This window comes from Arvicanthis niloticus, chromosome 1 (assembly GCF_011762505.2).
Source record: "Arvicanthis niloticus isolate mArvNil1 chromosome 1, mArvNil1.pat.X, whole genome shotgun sequence".
Classification (NCBI taxonomy): domain Eukaryota; kingdom Metazoa; phylum Chordata; class Mammalia; order Rodentia; family Muridae; genus Arvicanthis; species Arvicanthis niloticus.
Window position 1 is genome coordinate 50,453,465 of NC_047658.1, and position 18,222 is coordinate 50,471,686.

At 44.2% G+C, this 18,222-nt stretch overlaps 1 protein-coding gene across 3 annotated transcripts; it reads right to left on the reverse strand.

Annotated features, from left to right (window-relative positions):
- Positions 1-1,305: 1,305 nt before the first annotated feature.
- On the reverse strand, positions 1,306-17,397 carry Det1 (DET1 partner of COP1 E3 ubiquitin ligase). Of its 3 annotated transcripts, none has more exons than XM_076936121.1 (6): positions 17,273-17,397; positions 16,653-16,985; positions 13,345-14,437; positions 10,327-10,514; positions 4,800-4,991; positions 1,306-1,931 (listed from the first exon to the last, which is right to left on the reverse strand). In XM_076936121.1, the coding sequence occupies exons 2-6, from the start codon at positions 16,727-16,729 to the stop codon at positions 1,742-1,744; spliced, it is 1,740 nt and encodes a 579-aa protein (XP_076792236.1). In that variant the 5' UTR covers positions 16,730-16,985; positions 17,273-17,397; the 3' UTR covers positions 1,306-1,741. The 3 variants fall into 3 exon arrangements, 2 of the variants coding, with proteins under 2 accessions (XP_076792236.1, XP_034345415.1); XR_013111130.1 differs by having other exon boundaries at positions 1,796-1,931; positions 4,547-4,991; XM_034489524.2 differs by lacking the exon at positions 16,653-16,985.
- Positions 17,398-18,222: the final 825 nt, after the last annotated feature.

Genomic DNA, 18,222 nt, shown 5'->3' on the forward strand with positions numbered 1-18,222 from the left:
CTTCTTCACCAGATAACTGTGAACTAAATAAAACAAACCCTTCTCACCCTCAGTTGCTTCAGTCAGGTTATTTGGTCACAGTGACAAGAAAAGTAATACAGGGGTGTGGTGGTTTATCCTGGCATTGACAGGAACTGGACTCATTTAAGAGACAAGGTTCTGGGATTGTTGATGACAGAGCTTCTAGGCAGGGTTAATGGAAGGAGGAAGACCCATAGTAAAGGTGGGTGGCACCACCCTGGGTCACACAACAGTCAGTGCTGTGATTTCCGAAGCTCTTCCCCAGCAATTCCTCCTCCTGCAACTCCACCTCCGCCCGACTGTCCTCAGAGAAGCCCTGTTGGAACTCTTTCTCTGCTGATTTAACAGCCACACCTCCCTAGCTGTCCTTGGTCATAGGACACTACCTACTTGATTCATATTAGGTGCTCAGACCTTGTACTGAAAGCAGAATAAAATTAGCTGTCCATTGTGGGTATAGATCAGCTGATAAAGCACTTGCCAAATATGGGCAAGATCTTAGGTTCAATTCCCAGCAGTGCAAAAATAAAAATTAAAAGGAAACAAACAAAATTTAGGCACCTGAGGAGAATGACCTTAATGGAACTGGTTTGGGTGGGGCTCAGCATCTCCATCGTTTTTCTGAGGCCTCCCAGAAGATGTCCGACTAGCAGGAATATGGAACCCAGCTGCTTGTACCCGGGGCTCCTTTCAGAGTGCTTTGGTACAGAACATTTCAGAGGTTCCTTCTGAGACAGATGTTTCTAAACAAGCTGACTACATTATGACTGGGAAACATTATGCAAATGAGATATAAACAGGCTTACAGGCAGGCCCTCTGGAGGAGCCTGGTGGACAATGTGACAGAAGGGTGCAGGCTGGTGGCATCAGGGGGCTACATGAGAGCTAAGAGAGCTCAGCCACCCAGAGATAACCAGTTTGATCTGTTTAGGGACACCTGGAGCCTTCCAGCTTCTGCTACTTAAAGGACAGTACGTGCTACACAGTGTCTGTTTCTGCCAAGACTCACAGGGCTGCGTGCTCTCCCACCAGCGTGACATGGGCAGCAGATGTGAGCATGCTTCCACATGAGGCTGTGTGATTACTCCCACCTCTCTGGTGCTAACAATTACCAGCAGAAAGCCCCGGGGAAGGAAACAAATGACTGCCTTTGACAAGGGCACTAGCCACTTAGCACACGGGAGCAGCTGCTGCATCCAGGGCCTGTCAGTTCTCTCTCAGTACCTCTCTACCCAAGTATGGAAAAAGCACGGGTGTGAGGGAAACATCAAGCAAGAGACGGTGTCCTAAGAAAATACCAAGGCTTTATTTTCTTTTATAAAGATAGCCCTGCTTGCTGAGGGAATGGAAAGGAGTACATAATTCTTGAGAGTAAACATGATTTACCTGCTGCAGGCTTCGCACCATAATGCCGAAGGGGGACGTGAAGGGGGAAAGGTATAAATGCTTCTATCTCAACAGACATAAAATGCTAAAATAAAATGGATTTAATGCTAGGTGTTCCCACAGGGAAAAGCGAGACAACTTTAAAATTTATCATCTGGGTAAGAGGAAAACAGAGTCCCACCAGGTTACACCCCATCCTCTCTCTCAGGCTCTGTTGTAGGTGAGGTATACCAGTCTGGAATACCCATGAAAGCAGGCAGCTAGCAGCTTTTGCTTTATTGTCCACTGAATGAGCAGGGGCAAAGTCCTGGACAGCATGATTGCAATGAGGTGACTAGGTGCAGCAGTGTCGCATGTGGAAGTTGACAACGTACTCTGCGTTAGTCCTCTGCACAGAAATGGCAAATGGTTCAAATGGGTGAAAGGTGAAGGCCACGAGGCGTCGAACTGTGTGGTTGATGGGGCGGCCCAACAAGCCCGCCTGGATCTCAAACTTCAGCAAGCCAGAGTCCCGGGCATAGAACCTAAACAGAAAAGGACACGGTGTTGCTATCACTGCCATCTTGAAATCTGGACAGCAGGGAATGCAGACAGGAGAGTCACTTATCTCATCAGCTCACTTACAGCAGTGACTGTGGAGTGAGCTCCTGACCTTAGTCACTGGTCACTTTTTCTCACAATGGCCCTGAATGAGACTACAAATTACAACCTCCCACTTCTGCCTAAAGATTGTCTTAGCTGGCATTAGAAATGAAATACTAACAGCATATATAACTTCTTCATGTGTACCTTTAAATCTCTGAAGAACTACATTTTAAAAAGTAAAACAAAAAAGTAAAATTTATCTTGTAATATATTATATATCCAAAATAACCAGCTACCACACATCTTTTCTTTCTCGAATCTTTAAAACCTGATCTGCCCACCTACACACATCTCAGCCCAGCCTCATCTCACAGTAAGTGCCTAATAGCCAGCAGTAGCTATCAGCGACTACATAATAGTGCCATTCTGGGCTAATCTTGAAGATTCTCAGTTTTAAAAACAAATTCTCAAACTAGGTATAGTAGCACAAGCCTGTAATCCTAGCACTCTGGAGGCAGAGACAGGAGGATCAGGAGCTCAAGGCCAGCCTTGGCTATGCAGCAAGTTTGAGGCTTGCCTAAGCTCCATGAGTGCGTCTCAATAAATAAAATACTAAAAACTGAAATGCATTCTCTCTGCAGGCTGTCGTTTTTCATATACAGGAATTAACCGGCATGCTAGGATGCAGCTCAACAGCAGGGCACTCAGGTATAGAGCGGATGATGAGTGAATGAGCTCGGGAGTCTTCATCTGATACAATGACGAAAAAGATGTTGCTGAATGACTTGTGGTTTGGGGAAGGAGAGATGATGAACAGGCTGTAAGAGAATAACTAGAAAGCTCTGATAATCTTTTCTGGAAAGCAGAGAAACAAATCTAAAGATACTCACACATTTTATTATTATTATTATTATTATTATTATTATTATTATTATTATTATTATTACTATTTGCAAAACTGAGGTTCAAATTCAGGGCCTTGCACATACCAGGAAAATGTGCTAGCCCTGAGCTCAATGATGTTCATAATTTTTAATAATCCAATCCCCAAGAATTCATATACTCAGAACTTAATTTAAATGATTAATGATGGCACTACCAGAGTTGCTCTAATATAAAAATGCATAAAAGAGATGGGCAGGAGGCTGGATAAATGATGGTTCATCTATTCCATGGAACAGTGTTAGTATGAAGACTGTGTAACCCAATGGAAGACGTCCTACAGTCACAGCAGTCAACTAACTATGGTGCTTCCTGTGATTAACGCTACAGATGAAAACGTGTACAAACACACTTATTGGCAAAAACAGAATGGCATAGACAGCGATGATGCCTGGCAGCACCACCTCCTCAGATGTCTTCAATGTCCTTCCAGTTCTCATTTTAAGTAAAAACAAAAAGGAATTACAAAAGAAGCCTCTTTGGTCATAGCTATGGTATTGCAGACCTGTTACTTGGGCTCATCTTTTCAAACCAGAAAAGCAGGAAATTGTATCATCAAGGACAAAAAATTTTATCTGTTTGGCTGTATCAAATGAGGCCCATTGTGTGCTTTTATGCATAAAAATCACATTTACATACCCACATAGTTCTCAGTAACTACCAATGTAGAGGAAAGCAGGAGGGATGAGGAATACTGTAAATACTACTCCCAGCATGCAATGGACAGAGCCAGGGGTGAGAAAGACTACAGGGTGAATGTGTTGGTGACGAACAATGATTTCATTGTAAGAAAAATAAAGAAGTAAACCTAAGGTTTAAGGCTAGCAGCCACATGCATATGAGCCTTGCTTAGCACGTGTCAAAAGCAACACAGAGAAAACTAATTAGATGGTTGGTGACATTAACAACTGTTTGTTTGTTCTGAGGTAGGGTCTCTTATCCCAGGCTCGCCTTGAACCTGCCTTAAGAACCCAGCAGTAGGAATGAAAAGACAGATGGCTCAGTGGTTAAGGATACTTGTTGCTCTCTAGCAGAGCCTGGGTTCAATTCCCAGCACCCACATGGTAGCATACAACCACCTGTAACTCCCAACCAACCATAACTCCAAGTCAAGGGATCTGACACTCTCTTCTGACCTCTGTGGGCACTGGGTACACACAGGGTGAACATACACACATGCAAGCAAAACATTCATACTCATAAGATAACCTTAAACAAAGATTCCACCAGTAAAAAATTATCTCTGCTTTTTCTAGTAAGTAACATGGATAAAATAACTTGAGTAAGATATACTAGATACAAAAATCAGTTATGGAATGCCATTAGGATATTAGAAATGTAAATTACAGCTGCTTTTCTTGGATTCTTTTGCTTTGTTTGTTTGTTGTTTTCAATACAGGGTCTCTTGGGGTAGCCCTGGTTGTCTTGGAATTCACTGTGTAGAACAGGCTGGTTTCAAACTCAAGAGAGAGACAGAGATCCACCTGTCTCTGCCTCCCAAGTGCTGGGGTTAAAGGCGTGTGCCACCATGCTGGGCTTCCTTGGACACTTTAAAAAGCAGACAGCATTTATCTGAAGTTTTATTCATGGGGCTAACTTCTGAGAATACTACCTAAGTGATCCAAGATCTCACCACACAACACAGACAGCCTGTTTTTTCCATCCAGCAGAAGCACAGGAGAGAGTGTCAGCCACTGACCCATGCTGTAGAAGAGGAGAGAGAAGAAGCCTCAGTCACTGACCCATGCCGTAGAAGAGGAGAGAGAAGAAGCCTCAGTCACTGACCCATGCTGTAGAAGAGGACAGAGAGGGAGCACGGTGCCTCTCACTTCAAGCAGTTTGTAGCTGTGGTGGTGATAAAGTACCTGATGGGGTGATCTCCACAAGTCTTGGGTCGCTCCATGACTGACACCCACTTGTCATCGTAGCTGAAGAGAGACAAATCCAGGTAGGGGCTCCCACTGTAAGACTGGGCACTGATGGGGAGCTGGCCTAGCAGTCGGCGCACAGCCTCCGTGTGCCCTCCATACTTGGCATTTATAATCGTGTCTTTGAACCTAAAACAAAGCACCAGTGAGGAAGGCTTCTCAGCAGCTGCCTCAGTTCAAAACTCATGTACACATCTAAACTCCAACTCTCCAGGTGAAAGCACTGCCACACAAGCCCAAAAACCTGCCTAAGTTCAGTCACCAGGTCCCACAGTGAAAGGAGATAACCAACTCCCAAAAGTGGTCCTGACTCCTACGTGTGCCATGGGACATGCATGTACACTCACATACACACAATACACAGACAGTAATTCTATTTTAAAAACAATTAAATCCTAACTTTCCCTACAGCTCTCATGAACTAGGAGATTTCTCAGCTATGCTCCTATTCAGTGCATCTCTGGAACCACCTTAAACCACATTTACCAGAAGAGAAAAGGCCCACAGCAATTCTTTCAGATATAACCAGAGGCCTCCGAAACCAGTTATATAGCAACTTTTTATTCATTTAATCACAACTATCATTTGAGAACCCCATATCCACATGGGTATATCTCAGCTTTTCCCGAATGCCTCTCTACTAATCCCTGTCCTTAAGTCTGTTCAAAATGCTTTTTAATAACTTTCAATTCTGCCACATCCTGAGACTCTTTTCTGTAGCCATGCCATGGATCTGCAGTAAAGGTCCCCAAAAGATAAGGAAACTCCTCAGGCTACTTATAGGTGACACCATGGAGCTGATTCTCTGTCCCTGCCACCGCTGATGGGAGGAGCTGGCTCCTGGCTGTGTGGTGACCACAAAGCCTCTAGGACAGCCTACAGGATCTGTACATTGAAAGGTTCCTATTCTTTAGCAGCAGCCACCTATCTCCATTCTCCAGCGCTACACTGCCTGAAATATAAAGACGCCATCTCTCTGGAATCTGCAGCTCTTAGCTCTTAGCTCTCAGCTCTTAGCTCTTAGCTGTGTTGTTCTGTCCAACTAACAATCTCTTAACTCCAGTGACTCCAAAATTCTCGGTAAAGATCTAACAGCATAGCCTAGCCTGACTTTCCTCTCAGCCTCTGTCCTGCACTCCAATATCCTCCCCTCACCTGCAAGCACTGCACTCCAGGTGACCATCCCATGTTCCAGCCATCCTCTCCTATCTCTCCAACATTTTTCTTCCATCTCACACACCCATTAAGTCTGCTTTCTTCTTTAGGCATCTTAGAAGTCATAATCAATCATGAAACAGCTCCACTGCCTGCATGCTCAACAACCTTGACCTCTGCTTTTCAGCAGGACTCTAGTGGAGTTCAGCTCTCCTGATTCTATGCCTGTGTCTGCTGCATTTCCTGTAGTTGGAGAAAAGCGAACAGTAATGCTCACTCTGACCTTATTGCCACAAAGCCACATAGGCTCTCAATGTGGGAGGATACCCATCTGAACTTCCACAGTCCAGCCTACGCCCACTCTCTTCCATAGCTACCTCATCTTTCCCTAGTTTGTCACTGACAAACACAGGGAAGCACAAGAGGACCTTTTAAGGTCTCCACAGAGCATCTGTCCCTGCATAGCACTCCCATCTCTCTATTTGGGTGGCAAATCACATGCCCTCTCACATACTAGGCAGGATTCTCTCCAGGATCAGTCCCATCAACACGTAAACATGCCATTATTACTTCCCAGTTTAAAATAAGGAAAACCATCTGGTATAGTGACATGGGTTTGGACACTGAGAATTTTCAGGACTGAAAATTCAAGAACAAGACTAGACTAGCCTGGGCAACTTGGTGAGACCTCTTTAAAATAAAAGTATAAAAAGATGGCTGGGAATACAGCCCGGCAACACGGCACTTGCCAAACATACCAGAGGCTCCCAGGGTCAGTCCTCAGTGGACAGAGGCAGAGAGGGAGGGAGGGAGGGAGGGAGGGAGGGAGGGAGGACCAGTACCACCCACCACTACTCTGTACTACCTGAAGTTGTAGAACAGCCAATTATTTGTGTCTCTGGCCCTATCTCCAACTACTGCTCTTTTCTCACTCCAGTCCAGCTACCTGACCTCATTAGTGTCCTTCAAAGGCCTCAGTGGCTTTTGGGCTTACTATTTGCTTCTGCTGATGTCATCTGTCTTCCTGATTAACCATGGGTAGCTCCTGGTCTCCCTCAATAGCTCTGCTTACATACCATTGACACCCCTTCCAGAACAGCAGTGGTGATTCACTCAGACCCACCAGATACCACCCAGCCCCGCCTTTTCCTGTAACACTTCCTACCTGGATCCTTCACTTTCCCATATCCTTCAGATCTGACCTGTGACCTGTGATCTTGTAGCTTCTGGTTTAACACCTTCAGAACTCTGACTCTCCCTGTTGCCCAAAACCCATTCCTTGTGATTTACTCATGTATTTTCCAAAGGCTTCCTCAGAAAGACACATAGAAGGTGATTTTATTATCTTGTCTCAGAGATTTTAAATATCTTTGTTCTATTCTATTTGAATATAGGACTCTAAATGAGAAATCATCCTTTTCGATAGGCACAGTAATCTGTAATTCCAGTATTAGGGAACCCAAGGCAGAAGAACTGTAAATTCAAGGCCAGTCTGGACTGCTCTTCTCTCGAAAGAAAAAGAGGGGGTGGGGGTGATAGCAGACACTTTTGGGTGGCTCTACTGGTGGAGGCAGGATTGAACCTGAGCCTTGTGAGTACCAGACAAGTACTGAATGTACTGAACTACATTCCCAAGCCTTTGAAATCATCCTTTTCACAAAAATTTGAAGGCAAGATCTTAACATCTTTAAGCGCTTAGCACTGTCACTGACCAATCTGACACCATTCTATTAACATTTTTGCATGTGAAATGTATGTTCTTGCTCCAACTTTTTATAACTTACCTTTATCTCCAATGTTTCAAAATTGTACAGCATGTCTCCACGTGGGCCTTTTCTCACTGACTATAAACTAAATACCAGAATGCTGGTAAAGTGGGTGGTCTTTCTTGGCAGGGGGAGGGGCATAATTTGTAGCATTTGCCAATTTCTGTGGTGTCAAGCTTCCTGCTGTGGCCAATTTCATGGCACTAAGGTAATATCATCAAACACAGTTGGAGATGAGCCACAGCACTGAGCTATGCAGCATCCCCACCCAGATACACAACCTCAAAAGCATAACATCAAGGGAGTAATGACAGCTTAGTAATGGCCATGTTTAACAATCAGCATGCAAAACTTCCTCAGAGTTTAACAGTTGGTTCCAATAGTAATGGATGACCCTGCCAATCTAGAAAGTTCTATCCCTCCAGGTTAGGAAGTATTCACATTGTTTCTACCTCTTTGGCCCTCAATTTGTCTTTCTTAGGAACAGCAGGTACAGAACTCTAAGGCAAATGCTCTCAACTTTTCCTTAGCTCTTTCTTTCCCATTTCCTTATGGCCTGACTCCCTCTTTCCCCTTGGAGAGTTCTTCAGCTAAATCTAAGACCTTTCAGGTCTCCTGGAACACCGGCATTCTAACCCTTGTGCTTACATCTCCAGTTGTCTCAGTGACTACAACTTTGCCTCTTCCTTTCCTAGTCTTTTTGTTTGTTTGTTTGTTTGGAGGGGGTTAGAGGGAGGGTCTCTTTTAGGATAAAAGCACTTCTTAAATGTTTCAGGTCTTAAGAGTCCATTTTGTCTGTTTACACGCTTTATGCTAACCCATAAGCTACATGGTTATTTGCTTTTTTGTTTTTTACATAAAGATTACTAGAGAACATTTGCCATTTTGCATTAAGAGCAATGTATTCACAAGAAACAAAAAATAATTTCAGTTTACATGTACATTATATTTTCAATAAAGTAAACTATGATAGTGTAGCTTGCAAAATCTATTCAAAATAGTGGCGTTGGGTAAAATGTACAAGGGCATTTATAACTTATCAGTCTGAAGTGGCATGAAAAAAATGTTTAAGCTCATTAAGTGAGCTTGCAGCTCCTCTCAGTTGCTAACACACTAGCCTTGGTGTGAACCCAACAGGGAACAGAAATCAAAATTCCTGTCTACATGAAGCATGCCTCTTTGATGCTTTGACTGAGGGTGCCCACCATACCAGCTAGTTTGGAGGAGGAAACCACAACTGAAGGATTGTCTGTGCAGAACTATGTTAACAGATGATAGATGAAGGAGGGGCCAGCGCACTGTGGACAGATGATCCTGGACTATATCAAAAGCTAGCTAGGAATGAGCCAAGAACAAGACAGTAAGCAGAATTCCTCTCTGGGTCTCTGTCAAGTTCCGGCCTCCAGGTTCCTGCCTTGAATTTCTGCCCTGACTTTCCTCAGCGGTGAACTGTGACATGGAAGTAGAAGCTGGAATAAACCTATTCCTCCCAGGTTGCTGTTGGTCACGGTGTTTATCAAAGCAACAGAAAGTGGCTAGGACACCTACCTTTCATAACTTGCTAATGAAATGGTTAACTTAAAAGTTAATTTTGAAAGAAGACTCTTAGTTTCAAGTCCCAGCACTGCCACCAAAGAGGGAAGGGAAGCGTTCCACATCTGTGCACTAGGAAGACTGGGAAGGTGAAGCACCACGGGTACAAGACCAGCCTGGGCTATATAGTCAGACCTACTTTTAAATTGAAAAGAAGAGAATGATGCTACTAAGGCAGAAGACAAGTGTGTCAGAGAGAAGGCAGAGGTAAATGAGGGTGAGAATCTCTCTATCTAAGCCACAACTGTCCCTGTGTACAGGCACAGAGCTGCTGCAGAAAGTTTACTTGTTTGCTCATCTTTCCCAGAAGCAGCAATGCTTGCTCTGATTCATCCGCTCAATGTGGTCTGGCCTATTTGGGGACCAAAACCAGATATTTTCCATACCTCATTAAGGTTAGAGAAATTTAGGTATAAAAGCTGAGGAGGACTTGCCTGACTCTATCAGATTTACCAGGGGCTTTTAGACAAAGGAACTATTCCTTTCATGCTAATCTACTAAGAAGGTTCTTAGATACCATGGACTTTCTACTTCCAAACTGTATCTATAGTTCTGGTTTGTCTTCTTTTCTGTTCTTAAGGGGCACCCCTCTACCCCTCGCTTTACTGTTAGAGGGGTTTTCCAATGGAGCAAAGATAGATGGATGATTCTATATTAACCAGAAGTTCTAAAATGATCTCTATCACTCATTCCTCAAATATTTAAGGACTTGACAGTGCACCACTGAGAATATAGCAATAAAGAGATGTAGTTTCTGTCTTTCTACAGCTCACATGTGGTCTAAGAAGCACCCAGAAGATGTACCAACAATTACACAGGTCCTCAGAGATGTGAAAACATCAGGATGACAGAGGCGGGCAAACAGAATACAAAGTGTCCTGAAGTAAATGGCTACCAGCCTAACACCAACCATTTAAAGTTAAACCTGCAAAGCCTGGTGAACAGCTTACCGGCGCTGGATCTGCCTTGCAAAGTTGTTGCTAGAAGCTGAGCAAGGGAACTGGACTTCACTGTGCAGGGTAGCATTGCGGAAGAGGTCACAGAAGTTCTCAAAGAGCTCCAGAAGCTCATCTGACGTGTTCTCAAACACAGCAATCACCTCTGTTGTCACCATGTTGTATACCACAAAGAAGGAGGCCTGCAGAAGAAGAGAGGCAGCCAATGGAGTGGCCATGCCTAGGCAACTTTCCACTTCACCAGAAATACACACCACCCAACAACCCACTCAGGGACCTCCGCCTTGGCACCAGATAGGGAGCACGGCTCCACAAGTTCTGGGACTAGAGGAAGCAGCATTGGCTCCATCGTTGAGAACCTTGATGCCACCAGGTTTCCCGTGCCGCTGCGCTGCTGGGATTACTGAGCTGGCCAGCATGTATACATAAAAAGGCTTTCAATCTTTCATTTCAAACTGTGCAAATTCAATATTTTTCCTTCCAAGTGTTTATTTGCTACTTGTTCCCCAATCTACCCTAAGATTTTTTTTTTTTTAAAGTTTTTAAAATGCCAGATTTAATTTTCTTTCCTGCTGGGAAAGTGATTTGCAGCCCAGGGCTGCCTGTTGGTAAATGATTTTCTCTTCTATGTGTACAGTTGAAAGTTCAATTTAGGGGCATTTATTTTTCCCTCTTAATATTTCTAGCATGCAGAGAGACGCCTTAAGTACATTGTGTGCTAAAACTGCCTGGGCAACTTGTATCCACGCAGGATACTGCAGATGAACAAATGAAAAATCAGACAGGCATTTTCCATTTCTTTCTCCACAAATGTTCTTTCAGCCAAGAGCTTTTGTAAGATACATTTGAGACTTTTGCCAATTAGGATGGGGGGCGAGGGGACCTGAAAAGCATTCAAATGCCATAGGTGGCAGTCACTACTTTTCCTGAATGGAGCCCTGGGTGACTGGGCCTTTTCCTTGACACCTTGAGTGCTCTGCCTTGCCTAACAGGAAGCACCGAGTACCTTGAGTTTTTTGTCACAGTGAACGTTACAGTGTGAACTAAACCTGCAAGCTTCCAGCAGGAGTCTAAGATGTCCAGGACACACAGATTCACATTTCACCTTCCTCTGATTGAGTTTTAATCTGTTACCCATCTCTGCAGCCATGTGGCCCACCTGTCTCATAGTAATTAGTCCTTCCCAGAGCTCCTCTTACATGACTTTGCAGTCACCTGAAAATTAAATTTGGCTGCAAATTAAAGAGGCTGGAGATAACCTGAGAATAATACCCATAATATTACCAAGGCTTTGTCTATGGATGCAGTTTTTCTTCATTAACCTTATTGGAACTTATCAAATTAAACTGGAAGGGGAGAGAAGAGGACAACTGGGGTACAGAGACTAGGTTTCAAGTTTCAAACTCCGAGCAGAGGGCACAGCCCCAGAAGCATGTCAGGTATAACTGACTGTAACTACCAGGAAAAAAATAGGTCACCTTTTAGCAAAAGAAAAAGAGGATAATCTCAGTGCAGTGATAACAGACAACTTATTCCTTCCAAAATAGAAAGGTAATTATAGCTGAAACCTAAATAAAAGAGTGACTCATGTCCCATCTATAGACTAGGTCACTACTTTGGTCATATCAGGTTTTAACAGGATCTTTCATAATTATGTGAATATAAAATTACACAAGCATTTACCAGCTTTCCCTCTATGGCAAACGGAGAAATTAAGGACAGTGGGGAAAAGAAGTCAAGGACTCTACCACCTATCTTCCATGACGCATTAAGATGAACTAGATGTTCACCTCTGATGGATCAATGACCACCATCATTAACAAGGAAGAAAGAGAATTTTAAAAATAAACTCGAATCTGATCATGTTCCCCTTTTTAGAATACTCTGATATTTTGTTTTGTTTTTGAGGTGACACTGTTGGAAGATATTTTACCACAGGTTAGGTGAGGGCTTAGAAATGATGTCCTGTATACTATCTCTTATTCATTTATTATTGATGTTTCTCATGCATATGTGGTGAATGTGTGTGTATGCGTGTACTTTATGTGCCAAACCTGGACACATAAAGGCCCAAGGTTGATTGATGTTTTAGTCTTCTTCAAGCACTGTCTGTCTTAGTCATTAAGGTAAGTGTCTTTTGCCTGAACCCAGAGCTTGTGGATGAGCCAGCTTGCCCCAACAATGTATAGTATCCCTTAAAGGTAGAGTCCGCTGACTTTCTAGTTTACTATCAGCCTCATTGTACTGTTTCCAAGACAGGAGGATTGGCTTGGGGCAAGGCAGCCAAAGGTACAGAGAGGAAGGCCTCTTACTCAGACCACAATGAAGTGGAGAGCTTTTCAAAGACTCCCTGGATTTCTAGAAGGTATGTGAACTCAGCTCAGGTCTGTCTGTCTGTCTGCCCCTCTCGTCACCACTTACTCTCCTTTAATTTTTTAAGTCATGCTCTCATAATGCAGACAGGTCTGGAACTTACTGCCCTCAAACCCAAGCTCTTTGTCTCTACAGTCCCACTGGTGGGATTGCTAGCTTTATGGAAGTACACCTGCCATCATATCTGGCTGCAATGGCAGATTTTCAGATTTTTGTTTTCAGTGCCGGGGACACTGAACCTCATCCTGAATAAGCCCTCTACCACTGAGCCCTGAGGACTTCCACTTTTGCATAGAGTGCTCATTCTTGCTGCCAGATCTGTTTGGCTCAATAATCAGTCTTATCAAGTTTAGGTAGGATTCTGTATGTGTGGGCCAAACCCTGATCTTACATCATTTGAGCTCCTATGTGACAGGTACTGAGATAATGTCCTGAGGAATAACTGAGATCATAACCACAGACTTGGCTATCCACATGGCAGTGGCTTGACATGGACCCTCCATCTGCCAATTTCAATATGTGATGCCAGACAAAAAGGAATCCCCTTTAAATCTGAACCCAAGCATAGCAAAAATTGACACCACAGTAAGGTGTGTATTCCTGATGCACACAGGCACAGGCAGGAGACCTCACCCGTACCTGAGACGGGTCTGTGACCCTCAACGTTACTACGTCCTCACTGGTGTACTTGATGAATAGATGGTTCTCGTCCAGAAGCTGCATCTTCCACATGCGCAGCTGTCGCAGCTGGTCAAAGTACTGGAAGAAGCGCCTCTTCGCCATGGCACTACCATCCTGTTCTGCCCTGCGCCAGAGATAAACCAGCAACCGGTGCTTCAAAGAGTTGATGAAAGGGTCCCTGAAAGGATTGGCCATGCCTGTCTGGCTGTCCCGCTGCACCTCAGGGAAAACAGCAGACACGGTGAGCAGGTCATCCTCATAGCAGAAGCGGCCAATGGTCCGAACGTCAATAAATGTGCCTTCAGGAGTCACTTGGAAGACATGAATAGTCTGCTGCTGCACAGACAATATGGCCAGGATATTTTTGTACAAGTATAGCCCTTGATTGTGTGACAAGACCACTTTGTCACACTTGAATGTGCGTGTGTCACACAAGCGGCCAGTGTGAAGGTCAATGATGTGGAGGGAATAATCCTCAAGAGGGGACCGTGGATTGGGGGTCACCGACTCACTGTTCCGATACACCTCATAGAAAGGAGGGTGAGGTTCATCTGGGAGGTAGGCGGCAGAGCCCACGATGACACAACGGCAGTCGTCTGTGAAGAGGCTACACTCCCGGTTCAAGTGCTCACCATTGGCCGCTACATTGGTAATGTGCAGCAGGACAAAAAAACGCTCAAAGAGCCGGCCTCGGATGCTGACAGACCTCTGGTCGCTGCCATTGGACAAGATCTCCCCTTCGTATCCCTGCAAGAGGTCCTCTGCTGCCTGACAGCCCTGGTACTCATAGATTTCAAGAGATGTCTGGTCAGATGAAAATGCAATAAAGTAGCGCCCATCAGGTGAGAATTTACGCAAGAAACAAGGAGGCTTTTCAACGTTGACAACCGTGAAGTTGGGGAAGACATTCTGGTGGAACACTCGGACCTGATGCCAGTGGGTCCCCGCCTTGCCTGAACTGATACGCCGACGTTCTAAGCGGTGAATGACATTTTGATTTTGGATTCTTCGAGGTTTAATCGTGGAAACATGATGATCCATTATAACATCTCTGCATGAAAAAAAAAGAAAGAAAGAAAAAGGCAGAACTCAGGAAAACGAAACAAAACATACTAATACCTCTAAAGGAATCTGAGATCTTCCAGGACAACTGTGACCCAGATTTCTCTTGAGATTACAGTTGCACAGTGATCCTGATATTCTAAATTTAAAGGTCTAAAAGGAAGGATACAAGACACACACACACACACACACACACACACACACACACAAAATACCTTCCAGGTATATACTAACAGAAAATTTCAAAAAATAAGCCAGAAAGTACATCAAGTTCAAAGTCAGGCCGGGCGGTGGTGGCACATGCCTTTAATCCCAGCACTTGGGAGGCAGAGGCAGGCGGATTTCTGAGTTCGAGGCCAGCCTGGTCTACAGAGTGAGTTCCAGGACAGCCAGGACTACACAGAGAAACCCTGTCTCGAAAAAGCCAAAAAAAAAAAAAAAAAAAAAAAAAAGTTCAAGGTCAGACTAGAATGCTGGTTGAAACCTTGTCTTTATTTTTGAGACAGGAACTCAAGCAGGCTTTGAACTTGCTATGTAGCCATGGATAACCTTCAACTTTGATCCTCCTGCCCCAACTCTCCAGTGTTAGGATTACAGACTTACGCACCCACACTTGACTCACAGGGTGCTGGAAATTGAAGCTAGGGCCTTGCACATGCTAGGCAAAGAACCAACTTTGCTGCTTTCCCCAATTTTTGTTGTTGTTGTTGTTGTTGTTTTTGCTTTTTTAAAAAAAGTTAACATTGAACATGCACATATACACTTACTGGGCTGTTATGTTAAAGCAATCTATAAATTCAAGCAATCTCTATCAAAATCCCAATGGCATTTTTTTTTTTTTTTTTTGAAAACATAAAGTTTCACACTAAAAGCAGTGTGAAATCTCAAAGACTAAAAGTAGCTAAAATGATATGGACAATAACACAGGTAGAGCTCATACTTGCTGATTTCAGTGCCTATTACAAAGTCATAATAAAATAAATAAATAAATAAAATAATAATAAAAAAAAACCCAACCTATAACATTTGCATAGACAGGCCAATGGAAAAGAACAGAGTCTCAAAATAAACTTTCACTTGCCATGATTAACCTTGTTAACATGCCTGGCTTGGAAACCTCTATTCTAGGAAATTGGTGAAGCATACTGCTGGGTGTCTGTAAATCAGCGCTAGAGACAAGTAGATTATGAGGGCTTTTCTCAGATATCTAGCCAAAGGGTCACATACATGGACAAACACCATTTGGTATTCAATAAGGCCAGGACCAACAGCAGGCAGGTGTATCTCTGTGAGTTCGAGGCCAGCCTAATCTACTTCATGAGTTCCAGGACAGTCAGAGCTACACAGTTAGACTATGTCTCACCATCCTCATCCCCTTACCACCCTACCGACAAGAACGGGGAAAGGGCAACCTACAGAGTGAACAGAAGTATTTGCTGGCCAAATATCTGATAAGGAGTTAATACTTAACAAATTTAATGAACTCTTAGAACTCAACAAATAGCCACAAATCCAGATAAAGTACTAATAGCCAACAAAGAAGGTATGTATATCAATAATCATCGGAGAAAGAGAGAAATCAAAAGCTTGGAGGTGGGGGAGGGGAAAGGTAGTGTTCTGGCAGTCTTTCATAACAAGCAGCCTGGGTTAGATTCCCCAGGACCACAAAACAAACAACAAAACCCTTACAACACATAGAAAAGGTATTGTTTTGCAATCCTATTGTTTCAAGCTTATCCTGGTACAAGTTGCATCCACTGGATAAAGATCTAAAAGACATGCAGACCCAGACCTGAGGGAGTCAGGGCTCTGAACTACCTCTGGTTGTTTTTTGGAAAGAACCTTTCCCTGGAACATGGCCAGACTCACTCATTTGCATATTGCCTATAGCCACTTTAGCCCTAGGAAAAGAACTGAGTGACTGTACAGATCACACACTGAACTATACTATCTGGTCTTCTGTAGAAACTAAATTCTTCACCTTAGACAACTATCTCTGCTATCAGCTTCGTCATCCTGTCTTTGAAGGCTTTCCTTTTCTTCGAGAGACATATCCCAACATAGTAGCCACTCCTTTGCAACTCTGTATTTTACTAATGTGTATATTTATGGTGATCTCTCTGGGTCAACTATATACTTATCTTCTGTACGCTCATCACAGTGCTTGACACATAACAAGCTCCCTTCTTAAACAGTGGGCCTACCTCAAGCCATATTCTTGGCCAACGTGGGTAACCACAGGGGCACTTTCATTTTCCGTAATACATTCTCTCCAGTCCATGTCTTAACTTCTCTTGTTGCAAAGTTTTGGGGAGTCTTTTTGACTACCCTACCTAAAGGACTCATCTTTTTCTTGTTCTTTTTCTAGTAATCTGTCACAATTTTTATTTACACGTTCGCTTGCATGGTTGTGTTTAATGTTTGAGTCTCCTCGTTGAACTGTGCTCGCTGTATTGGAAGTAACCAAGTCTACTTCAGTCACCGTGGTATACTCATCAAGCCCTGGGGCTGGCACATGGTAGACTCTTTGGTGCGGTCTGAAACGAAAGAAAGCCTGGCTAAACCGGGTTACTAAATGTGTGAAAGCAAGTTTTATTCCTCGTTAGAGCAAGTGCACATGTCCCCTCACTCTTGGCGACTGCTTCCAAAACAAGAAAAGGATGCCAAGAGGCAGACACACATGCCCATGGTCGCCCCCGGAAAGAAAAGACCAGGGCGGGGCCTCCCGGGGCAAATCCTGGCGCCCGGGCTCCTGAGACCCGGGTATCATGCGGGGAGGAGCCCGCCGCAGAGTTTTCACGGGCCGAAAAGGGCAAGTCCTCACCTGTCGAGTCCTGGCTCATGGGGCCAGGGCAAGGGTCGCCCTAGCCTGCTCGGTGCACACCTCCCCCGGCCCCGCCCCCGCCATGCCTCGGGACCCCGGCGTCCGCACCGCCAGCCCCAGCTTCCGCCCGCTACCGGAAGTGCTGCGCAGCGAGATGGGAAGTTCGGAAGAGCGAGACGCCATCCAGCTGAGGAGCGGCACAGCGCACCCTGGCGTCAGGAGGAAGGATCGAAGCCTAGAGGCTGGATAAGTCCTGGGCCTAGTGATCTAAGGTAATTTCATAACTATTATGAATAGGAATTAAGTTTTCACCTGCGTCTTGCGTACTGGTGGAAGATGGATTATACATGCAGCATGTCACTGAGTTCTTCATGCTATTGGTTGCACAGGGGGATCAATAAAAGCTTCTGTACTAAATAAATCCAATAACATTGACTGGCCTTTCACCGACATGTTACTTCATTTAAATTTTTTTTTTCTTACAAGCTATTTCTTCCCTATGAGTCTGTGGCTTCGCTCCTTTGTGCTTGCATGCGTGTGTGCGTTTGTGTTTGGTTGTGTTGTTTATTTTGATGCTTTGGCAGGAAACCAAACCCAAAATATCTTCTCTTAAGGCTTCTGGGTAGCCACCATCACTGTTTCTTCACCCACCACTGTCTAATATCTGTTTCTGTTGCTGCTTTGTTGTGTCTCTCTTCCCTTTGGTAGATTATAAGCTGAGAACAGAGGTTTTTGTCTTATTTTCTGTTCCAGCCCCCCTCCACCCCCCCACCCCCCCACCCCCACCCCACCCCCTGCCACTCCACCCCATAGCAAGGTTTGGCATCTTATATATCTTATAGAAGCTCAGTAAATATTCCATCAGTGATCCACGGTGATCCATGCCTTCTAGACCCCTATGTCATCTCCATTCTATATCCCCAGCTCTTCTGAAGCATAAGATATAGAAT